Source organism: Drosophila mojavensis, unplaced genomic scaffold (assembly GCF_018153725.1).
Source record: "Drosophila mojavensis isolate 15081-1352.22 unplaced genomic scaffold, ASM1815372v1 contig_80, whole genome shotgun sequence".
In the NCBI taxonomy this organism is placed as follows: domain Eukaryota; kingdom Metazoa; phylum Arthropoda; class Insecta; order Diptera; family Drosophilidae; genus Drosophila; species Drosophila mojavensis.
In genome coordinates this window covers 8,618,151-8,630,488 of record NW_025318906.1, presented here as the reverse complement: position 1 = coordinate 8,630,488, position 12,338 = coordinate 8,618,151, and the positions used below count along the sequence as shown (strand labels likewise).

Here is a 12,338-nt window from a genome sequence, read left to right as displayed (position 1 = left end):
GCGCACGAGCACCAACAATTGCCTCCAGTGTGTGTTTTGTGTAATAAACAAGCTGATATTTATGTAAATATGTCCAAGCCTGACATTTCGCGTCTTCCTCTAGCCCATATGATTTAGCTTGTAAAGCGATAAAGCAAAGCTTTCACAGAATTATGCGCAAATAGTAGCTGAGCGTGGGTGTGGCTCCCATATGGGGCGGGCCGAGCCAGGCAGGTGAAACACTCAGCTTAAATGCGTCATAATATTCGAGGCACCTTAATTAGCTGTGTCATATTATGCAAATGTTATTTAGATGGGGTGCACGCCACCCGCTGCTAATGAAAATCCCAATGAAAGATATTACGTATACGCAATGCTTATGCACATTCAAATTAATTGACTTCACGCTGTTATTGTTTATCCGACGACAGACAGCGCATATATTAACACATTTTAAAATGCTTCCAACTTCGCTCTCTACCACACTCAACAGGCAACATCGCCGCTGTGGCAGCGACGGCAGCAACGGCCCCAACAACGCCAACAGAGCCAACAACAATGGAGCTGGCGCCAGCGCACAGCGCGACGTCGGGCGGCCCAAGTGAGGAATTACAACGGCATATAAATCAAAATTTAATTATGTCGCCAGAGCTGGAGCTCGGCTCGAGCTTTGCCGCCGCATCGGCGGCCGCACTGACAGCTCCACATCCAGTTTCATCTGCTGCTGTTGCTGCTGCTGCTTCTGCTTCGCCCTCCTCCCCGTCATCGTCCTCATCCGCTTCGGGCAGCAGCATAACAAGCTTCGACTCCAACAGCTTGATCGATGACAAGCGACTGCCGCAATCCACACACCAGCTCCAGCAGCACCAGCTCGAGCAGCAGCTTCAGATGCAGCAACACTCACGTATTCAGGCCAAAGATACGGCCGGGCCGTATCCAATACCTGCCCACAGGCCTGAGCCCGTTGAGAACCATCTGGAGTCGACGCACGGCATCGATGGTACGGATAATGTGTTCGGCACGCCCATGTACTTTGGCACCGAGAACTCCACCCTCGTTACGACACAAATTGGCGCCACAGCCCACATACCCTGCACCGTACATCATATTGGCGAGGGTGTGGTAAGTAAATACACATAGATATATTCACTCTCATCTACTCTGTCAGACTCGAATGACTCGCACAGAGTCTCACATTTATAATTGTGGTCCGTTTCCCGTACCTGTACCTGCACCTGTGCCAACAAATGACTCATTCAGGCAATGGCTATGGCATACCGCAATACGCATTCACTCGCGGTCCTCCGCTTGTCGCGCCATTGTTTTAATATTTTATTTAAAATCAATTCATCAACTGTTTTGTTTGCCCTCGCCGGGAGCTGGAGCAGCTCGACTTGAAGTTTTCCTACGCTCGCACCTTTCTTCTCGCTTACTCACTCCCATTCTCTTTCTCTGTTTCATTGTGTCTGTTATTGCCTGTCGCATAAATTAACAAAGTGCCATTCACAATGGCAAATAGATCGAGCGCATTTCCACTCCATGTTTTAATTAAAAATAAAAGAAATTAAATGTGAATTGAGTTCAACTGGCTTTTATATACCGATAATTGATAAAAATATTATTATTTGTTTTCTACATATTTATATAATTAAATAATTCATTTTATTTAAAAATTAATAATAATAAGTAAGTAATTAATTTTATTTAGGATATTAAATTATTATGTTCTAACATATTCAGTTAATCATATAATTATTTTGATTTATTATATTAAAACAAAAATTAATATATGTATATAAACATATATTTATAAATATCGAAATATAAACAAAAATAAATATTTGTAGGTTTTTATTTATTTTTTTTTATTTTTTATTTTATTTTTATTTAAAAAAAAATTGTTTTTTCTATTTATTTAATCACAAAACTATTTATATTTATTATATGACAAAATTAATTTATATATAAATATATGCACGAATATTTCAATATATTTTTATAATTATAAATATAATTTTCTTATAAAAATTGTATAGCTATTTTTAATTTCAAACAATTAATTCACGAAATTCAGAAATATTTGTGCACTTTTCTATATCCTCTCGACTTATTTGGCTTTCTCAATCATAGGAAATAATAAATTAATATCTTAAATTATTTTCTCCACCTTCTATATTATTTCTATAATAATTCTTATTGATTTTCCAACTAATTCTTAAGAAAAATCCCAATTATTTTCATCACACACTCAGCGTAAGTGGAAAGCAACAAATAAAATAAGACACTCTTCTCCATGGTTAAGTTCAAGTGTATTTGGTATACACGCAGCTCTGGCTATATTTGTAGCTCTGCCACACCCACTTAATGACACCGGCGCCCCCCTAACACACCTGACAATTTCGCAGAATTAATTAAATTTTTCCTTGTGTTATCGAATGCTGCACTTGGTGAGCATGGCTCATAATAATAAAACGAAACTAAATATTGTATTACACAGACACACGCACGCACACGAGCCCGAAACAGTCATCAAACACACACACATACACACACACACTTGATCATCGTCTAGGGGTAACAAATTACAGCAATGGCTAATGTACATCAACTACAAATAATCAAGCAATACACAGAGACAAATTCCAAAGCCAGAGGGAGAGAGACAGAGAGAGAGGGAGAGTGTGAGAGTGAGTGAATGAGTGTGTGAGTGAGTGAGAACTACGGCTGCTGCTATGTGGCCTCAAGTGGTATTAATTTTACGCTTGTCTAGAGTTATTACTCATACGCAGCGTACGCCTCACGCACGCTTCGCCTATTTGTTTAAGCCTAACCCCCCGTCGCCCCTTGCCATAACCCATCGCGCGTTCAGGGAATTCGCCGGAACACAACGTGTTTATGCCCCAAAATGCTGGACACGATTAGAAACGTGTGACCCTCTTCGTCCCTCCATATCACTCCCTCTCTCACTCACCCTCTCTTTCTGCATATGTGTGTGTGTGTCTGGTTTAAATTGACGATTTCATAATTGCGCCTTCAAGTGTGTAGAAGTTAATAAGCACTTAAGCGCCCGTAGGCCAAAATTCCAGCAAGTTGTGTGGCTTTTGGACCGCACTCACACACACACACGCACACCCTCTCCCACACACACATACACTTGTGCAGGGAGTGTGTTAACTCATCGTCCGGTTAGCCAGTTTGCACTTGAGCCGGGCCATGGTCGTGCTTAAGTGGCCATTGGACAGCTACTAAACTTGAATCGCCTAAATGACAGCAGTCGTCGCCCCCAAAACAGCTTAGCCACTGGCTTGAAAATGATAATAATTCCCAAATGTGATGTGATGTTATGGCCACGGTGTTTATTTACCCATACGATTGCAGCGAGCAATCGTAAGTGACTGTGTGTGTGAGTGTGTGAATGGTCTGTGTATCATTAGCAGAAAATACGTATACGCACATATCACGCATACGCCGAGTAATTGGCGCACAAATTAAAGATGAGGCAAGCAGAGTAATTTTCATCGAAGCTGAGACTCATTTGGACACACACACACACACACACACACAGTCGCACAGATACTACGTTGACATCTGCCTTTCAGCTTCGATTCGGTTTTTGCTTGTTAAAGTCGTTTGTCTTTGGCATTGAATTCAGTTTTAAATGCATCGCCTTTGCTATTTTAAGCTGCTTATGGCCTGCCAACAGACACGCACACATATGCATGCTAGCAATGCATACACAATACACACACGCACACACTTCAACACACGCTTTTACACATCGATGATAGTCTCAAGTTGTTATAAATGCATTTACATTTCACAGCATTTTTCATGCATTTTCATAAACGTTTCCCTGCCTGTAACTCTGTGTGCGTATGTGTGTGTGTGAGTGTTTTTATATGTATATTTATAGTTTGCCCCTGCACACCTGCTGCACACACACACACAGGCCAGCTGCCTTTGCCGACTGCGCATTAATATTCGCAGAAATTTATGAACAGCATTAAGGGCACACACACACACACATACACACATCACTGTAATATGCAAATGTATTTTGCAATGGGAAAGGTTCAATGAATAGGAAATATGTACATGCATGTATACAAACAAATGGGACACATATATACAAATACATATACATATGCATATACATATGCATGGGAGTGAAATATGAAGAGTATAAAGAAAAGTCAGCGAAAGCGCAGCTTGTGAGTTCTTTAACAATTTCAATACATAAAACTTGAAAGTTGCGAAAAAGTTGCGAATACAGGTTTATGAGAATTGCGTAGAGAGGAGTTCCTTATTTGAAACAAATGAGTGGGGGTTACAAAGTAGAAAACAGTGCACTGCAGTGGTTCTATGAGGAAATGAAAAATGAAGTACATCACAACTTCTTAAAATAAATAATAAAAAATAAAAAATAATAATAATAGTGAGAATAAAAATATATGTGAGGAAATAAAAATAAAAATAGAAGCAAAATATATATATATTAAATATGAAATATGAAATAGGACGAACTTCTAATTCGAACTGAGTATTTCTTCATTATCAAAATTAAAAAAGGAAAAATAAGAAACAGATTATTTTTTCTAGTTAGAGTTTTCCTTACATTATAAATTTAATTTTTGAAGAAAATTAAAAAAAAAATATATATATATATATATATATATATATATATATATATATATATATATATATATAATAGAAACATTATAGGTATATTATTGATCATCGTATTATTTTAGTTATATTTGATTAAATTCATTTTGATGCAAATAAATAAAAGCGTATGACTTTTCAAGTTCTAGCTCATTCATGATCTTCCCTTGCTCTTAGCTTTACACAATTCTATCACGTCTTTCGTTGATTTCATTTCCATGTGCCAGCCAAGCCAGTTTTTTGCCTTTGTACAATGCTAGGCAAAGGTTTGCCCCTTGTTTTTGTGCTTTGGTGGTTTGTGCGTTTGTCGCTTGTCGCTTGTTGCACCCTTAATGAAGGCTGTTTTTAATACATTTTTATTTTGTATTTTTGTTTTGCTTGCCCTTCTAAGCATTTTGCGTACTGCGCCGTCGTTAATGTTGCCATTGTCGTAAATTTTGTTCAGTTTCAGACGACAATAAAATGCAGGAAACATTAAATAAATGAATTGCTTCCGCGAGAAGCAGCACGTAAATGCGTTCTCTTTGGCTTTGCTCTGAGCCTTTGTTTCACCATTTTGCTGCAATTTTAATTTTTGTCGCGCTGCGATTTTGCAGTCGTTGCTTTTGCCTTTCCCCGTGCCTGTGCCTTTTCCTTTGCCACGCCCCTTTGCCACACAGCAGCAGCAGAAGGAAGCAGGGCAAATGTATAAATCATCGAAGCATATATTTATTCAGCGTATATTTATGAGTGTGTGTGTGTGGGTGTGTGTGTAGGAAACACCTTTGGAAAACAAAGTTTCTCATAAGAGTTATGCACTAAGTAATTATGTGTGTTTCTGTTGGTTTTAAACTGTAAATTTATGGGAATTGAGGGTGAAGCCAGAACTATTTCTATTTAATATTTGTAATTTCAATGCGAAACAAGTAGGAATTTTGCAGACAGGCACTTCCGACTACAGAATACTCATTCACGATAAAAAACCATTATTTACTAATGAAGAGAGGACAGAGTAAGAAAGTAGTCGGAAGAGAGTCGAAAAGGAGTCGGCCTTAACTTATCTAATTACTACTAAGATAGCCAGAAGGAACCTTTGTGGAGCCTTTTAAGCAACAACGTCTCTGAGATACCTTAAATAGCATTTCCCTATTCGCCACGCCCCTAAATCAGACGAGGATATCCACGACTATATATGCCAAATTTCGAGTCTCTAGTTTTAATAGCAAGACATACATTATACACAGTCAATATACCCGTTCAACTTTCGTGAATGAGTATACAAAATTTTGGAAAAACAATATCAGGGAAATTCTTGCGTGCCACAATTCAATTGATCTAGATTTCCATATGCCTTTACATGCTCTTTTGACAACTTAATTACACAAATAAAATTATACGGAAATTCTTAAACATTCTTAATTTATATAAATATTTTATGCAGAAAATCTCTGTCAAGTTGTCATTTAAGAAACTTTCCAGCTCAATCATAGAAAATCTGGCTGGCCGAGTGGATGCGCTTGCCGAATTCCAATTAAGTTGTCTTGGAAAATTCGCAAAATGCGTTTGACAAAAGCAATTGGCATGACAAACAACAATAAGGCAAATCTTTGATTAGCTAAAGAGGTAGACAGACGGGCAGACAAACAGCAAATTTAAAGCGTATAAATCAAATTGCAAACAGCAAATAAAAGCCAAAGACACTAAATGTCAGTTGCTGCAGCAGGAGCAGCAGGATTAGCAGGAGTAGCAGGAGTTGCAGCAATAGTGCTAGTTGAGTGGATAAAGCTCCATTGGAAATTTTGAAATTACGACACATTTCGGAATCAGAGACAAAGTTGACATTAAAATATGTCATTTGAGAAATGCTGTGTGTGTGTGTGTGAGAGCAGCTTAAATGGCATTAAAAATAAACTAAGGCAAATACATTTAAACTGCAGCAAATAGGAAGAGCACAAGCCAGCAGCTCCGCAATGGACTTTAAGCAACGATACACACACACACACACATGTATACTATATACATATATATAAATTGAACTTAATCAGCAGCCCGAGCAGAGGCAGCGCCCTGGCCAACTAAAAGCCCGGCTGTAGGTAGCCAGGCTGTCATCCTGTTTGCTGGGTGCGCGTGTGCGTCCTTGCGACTTGAGCACTTAATTACTTTTTAGATAAATTGTCGTTTTTAATGTTTAGACTCTTTAGATATTTTCATAGTAGAAAAGTGGCAGTAATTAAATGTGCTCACAGCATGTCACCAGGCACAAGACCGAGAGCCAAAGTAAAAGCATTAGCAATAGCAAATGGCAATTGCTTAAATTCCGAGAGCAACTTAAGCGGAGCTGCTCCGCTCGAGCAACTTGGAGTGTTAGAAAAGTGAGCATCCGTGCAGTTAGATAACTTTTGCAGATACAGCAGCTAATTTATATATAATTTGCTAGATTACAAAAGGAATATAATTATAAGGTAAATTTCATTTCACACACACACACACACACACACACACACACACACACATGCACAGTCGCTAGCAAGTGCAAACAAAATTCGAGATAAAAATGCCGAAATTGGTATTTTATGAAAATTAACGCTCAAGGGTTTATGCTCGCTCTCTCTGGCTCTACCTTTCTCTCTCTCTCACTCCTCGGATTGAATTTCTGGTTAGCGGCACCTTCACCCCGCCCCACTCAGATAAGTCGTTTAGATAAAAAAGGTTACGCAAATATTTAAGCAAAACCCAGCTCTATTTCTACAGACGCACACACATACATACATATAGCTCGCATATAACTTGTTAGAATTTTAAAAGTTTAAGATCTGATATGCTGCAACTTGCCATTGTCCAAGCCAGCAAAACAGTCTGGAAAAACAAGAGAACGAATTATGTGAGTGGTAGACTCACAGATATTGTCTATTTTATTTTTATTATTATTATTCTCTCTTTTTTTTTATTTATTTTTTTTTATTTATTTATTTTTTTTTTTTTTTTTTTTTTTGAATATAGCATGTCACAGTTTGTTTTTTTTTTATTTATTAATATGAAAAATGGTTTGCTGATGGTTTGAATAAATAATAATAATAATAAATAATAATAATAATATTTAATAACAATATTTATTATAAAGTAATATAAAATGCAAAAAAATATTTGTTAAATTTTTTTGGTGTTAAATATACAAATTTTTTTTTTTTTTGGTTTTTTATGTTAATAATGTTGATTGGATATGATTTTCTTTTTTCATAACAAAAAATATGAAATATGATTTTGGATAACATATAAACATTTTTCCCATATTTAATAAAGTTCGAATTTGAAATTAAATGTTATAAAAATATATTTGTTTATTGTTTGTTATGAATGAATGAATGAACTAATTAATTAATTTTTAATTATACAAAAATACATATTTTTTATTTAAAAATCAGAGCTTAATAGAAAACTGTGCTCAAAAACCATAAAGTTAAATACCCAAGTCAAGTCCTTTTTTATACAGGGTATGGCCTAACTGTTTCACATTGACGAGGGTTACTCTAAACTTGCCAAAAATCACTGCTAAGGCATACAAACACACACATACTTATATGTATATTTATTTTGTATATATGTAATTTCAGGCTATGACAAACAGGCGCGTTTTTAATAAAAACAAACACATAATTCGTGTCTAATAATTTGTATTTATTGTTGCTACAAAATAAAATACATTCTGTCGTTTATAGAGCAGAACCGGAGCTTGTTTTGCTTAGCTTAGTTTGCTATAAATTATTTTTCTCCTTTTCTTTACAGAGTTTTCTTTTTGCCTCTTTTTTTTTTTTTTTTTTTTTTTTTGTACACATGAATTACTTTTTATGTATGCGAAGGCTCAGAGTTCGTAATATTATATAGTCCGACTCGCACATACATATATAAATATATATATATATATATATATATATATATATATATATATATATATTTTTGTGCCATTTTATTTGAAGTTTTGTTTATTGTTCGCTTTGCTCTGCTTTCTTATTGTTTTTGTTCTTGGCCCGTTTTTATAGCTCCCATTTTTGTTACATATGAATTGTGCGAGCTTTAAGGCACTTGCATTCATCTCTCACACACACAACAAACATACACACACACACACACACATATGAAATACATCTGTGCAATGTGGCATTGAGGCTCGCAGCCTGAGCTTCTGGCATTCTAGCCAGAGTCGCCGTCAACGCTGCTTAAAATAGCATCTAAAATTATAAAATATTTTTGTAGTGCCCGGCAGTCACAGTCGCTGTTATATGTATACGTATGTACACACTGCATACTTTTCTTATTATTGTTTGCCATAGCAACCAAGTGTGAGTGTGTCTGTTTGTGTGAGTGGGTGCATCTGTAGCTATTCGTAATGCCCGATGCCAGAGGTAACAAAGCAGCTTTACGGAATCAGAATTTAAACAGAAAAAAAATATATATAAACTTCTTCAATGAAGTTAAAATAATACAAGCTGTACGAATATTAAATTTAATTCCACTAGACTTGTTGCAGAATATAAAAATTTATTTATGAATAAAACAAAAATTTGCATCAAAAATATAGCCTCGGTTAGTTTCATAGGCAGCTGGCCTTAAGTTCTGCTCACACTTGTCATAGAATCACAACTTTTCCTTTAAAATAAAAACCATGTATTCCCTTCTACTCCATCTTTTTTTTTTTTTTTGCAGACATTTTTAATAGCGTCAAAAGTTCCATAAACCCACTCGAATTAAATAAAACTTGTCGCCGCAGCAGACCGAGTTTTATTTTATATCAAATTCTCAAGTGATTGACACCAAGTTTATTGAAGCCATCAATTTGCAGAAAACATTTAATATGCATATATATATTCAGTTTATAGTGTTTGTGAGAGGGAGAGGGAAAATGGGCCGAAGCAAGTGGCAATTGGACTATTTTATGTGGATCGACGGTTGATTTTAAAAGTAAATGAGAATATTTATTTTATATATATACATATATATATATATATATATATATATATATATATTGAGATAAGAGATGTAGTATATTCGTTTCTAGAGCTGGATGAAAAGTAAAGTATTCTCACATAATATTGCTAATTTCAATATATAATATTGCTACGTTCTAGAATAAGAGGAATTCTTTGATCCCCATCATAAAACTTTCCATCGGACTTTATGCAATATTAATATCTGTCTTTAAAAAATCATGTATATAAAATCTCGCTTAATTGCCTTTTTGATTTTACTTACACTCTGGGAAAAAACTCAGAGAGCTACTCAGAGAGCAAAGTCGATTCTTCAAGCAGTTCGTTACCGATCGTTTATTTTATTACGCTCTAGGTTTTCATCGACTGCATTCGGGGTGAAATGAAGCAAAAGGTCTTTTGTGCATGTATTGGTATATATGTTGCAGCACATCAGTGAGTGATTACATGTGTATGTGAATGTGAGACTCTCTCAGTAAGCACTGAGTCTCACTGTGCAAATTCCAATCGTCCCTCTCCCTGAACGATGTTCGTTAAACGAGCGTCACACGAATAGTTCGACTCACAGCACTCAACAATAAACAAACACGAATAGAAACGAATCGAATGATCTTGCTCAGAGCGAGAGCTATTAAATATGTTTATGTTCGGTTGATCTGTGGAACAGAGCGTAGTGAATAAAATAGTTGCCAATCAGTTCTTTGACTCAGAACAAGTCTAGCTGATATATTTAAATTATATATTATTTAAATACATAGAATTTCACTCACTCATCTCAAATATGATATATATACCTCTCTATTTGATGTCAAACATCATTTCATTCAACAAACTCTACTTCTCCCGTCATACACAGAGGCCATTCAGTCCCCCACCTCCCCTTTCGCTGCTTCAACCGCCTTTAGTTCCATTTTCTAATGCACTCAGCACTTCATTAAATGTGCTTTATTTGCTTGCCATGCACCTCTGACATACCCATCAAATTGCTAAGCATTTAATTAGCATAGAAATAAAATCTTGGCATTGTCTGTCGCCTGTTCGCTTGCATTTTCAGGCAACTGCATTTATGGCATTGTTGTTGCCATTGCCATAAAGCCGCATGGCTTGAGAAATTTGTCTGACTTCGTCTTGAGCTTGGCAATTAAATGAGAAAACTTTATGACAGCTACAAAAACCGCATACCGCACCACAGCCCCCGCCCAAAAAGAGTTCACATCCTTTGTATGCTGTTGGCTAATTTAACATTAACTAAACGTCAGCTTCACTTGGCTTAGTGGCAGTAGCAGGCACCGAAGGGGAGGGGACGTTTGTTTGGCAGCCTGACCGAAAAGTAAATGTTGCTCAAAATTTGCCATAAACCTTTCTAATGAATACAAATCATTATCACTTTGTTCACTGGCAGCCTGAACCCTAATTACACAAGTGACGGCCAATGGCAGCGGGTGCTGGGCGAGCGGAACTTGCAGTCCTGCTCGTCCTGTTTGTCCTGTTTGTGCTGTTTGTGCTGTTCTCTGCCATTAGCCAGTTTGTCAGCTAATAAGGCATTCAGGCTGTCGCCGCTGTAGCTGTAGCTGCTGCGGCAGCTGGCCAAGACAACTTGATAAAGGCTTACACTCAAGCAGTCAGGCAGCCAGCTGCTCGCCCGCACTGAATGAGTTGTGTCCTTTTGTTTGGTCCTGTCGTTGCCTGTCACAATGTTTATTAAAACAAATGCTACAACAAAAGACAAACAATTTTTGACCCACATTTCACTCTATGACACAGAGAATGTGTGTGTGTGTGTGTGTATGTGTGTGAGGGTGTAAAGGTGTGTGTGGGTCTATGCTAAATGGATTCATTATTTCTATAAAGTTTTATGTGCATTGTTTTGACAAATGGCTCTCTGAAAACAATTAAGAAAAGCTGCAAATTCCTGCACTGCGATAGAGCTTCGACGACCCAAAAAGGTGAAAGTTCAATGTTGAGATATAAATTGTGAATGAACTCACCTACAGAAATTTACAGAGAAAAAATTTTAACTTATCAGGCAAAGAAAAGAGCGACTGTCAAAGACATAAAAGGGCCAAGATGAGGAATCCGTTTAAGAAATGTTGGGAATTTTCATTGATATATAGAGATGGAGTAAAATTTTGTTTAAAGTGTTAGCAGCAAATTGTATACATACCTAATATAATAATCAGAAATCGAATTAATAATCTCATAAGCTAGAGCAACTTGGAGTAAATATATAAAATACAATAATAATTTAGCTGAGAGAATGAAGATTTTAGAATTTTAGAATTTTTTCCCACTAATATATGTTTTAATAATTTTAAGCTCTAAACTCTTTAATTATTTAAAATTAAATTCTCTCATATTTTTATAAACAACATTTCAGAAATTTCATTTCTAACTTAGAAAATAGTTTTAGTTAATTTTGTTCATTCTCTTTCCAATATATATGAAAATATGATTTATAAAATATAAAAACCAAATAAATAAAATAAATAAATAAAAAAAACTGCATTAATTATATTAAATTTATAAAAACTCCCAGCCCTTCTATAACAATAAATAAATAAAAATATCAATATTCAGTTCGAACTAAAATTTTGTTCCCAAATTTTTTCTCAGATTTCCTTATATACAGTTTCAGTGCCTTGCCTAATTGTTGCTCTTAGCACTTTAAAATTTATAAGAAAAAAAATGCAAAATAACAAAATGAAATTCAAATTGAAAGCCCTCAAAAGTTAA

At 35.9% G+C, this 12,338-nt stretch overlaps 1 protein-coding gene across 2 annotated transcripts in view; it reads left to right on the top strand.

Moving 5' to 3' along the window:
• LOC6579131 overlaps positions 1-12,338 on the top strand; it is a 54,511-nt gene that overhangs the window by 31,355 nt on the left and 10,818 nt on the right. For both annotated transcript variants that reach the window (XM_032730209.2, XM_002004992.4), the window contains exon 2: positions 473-1,101. In XM_032730209.2, coding sequence (XP_032586100.1) covers positions 473-1,101 — 629 coding nt within the window. The remainder of the gene's footprint in view (positions 1-472; positions 1,102-12,338) is intronic.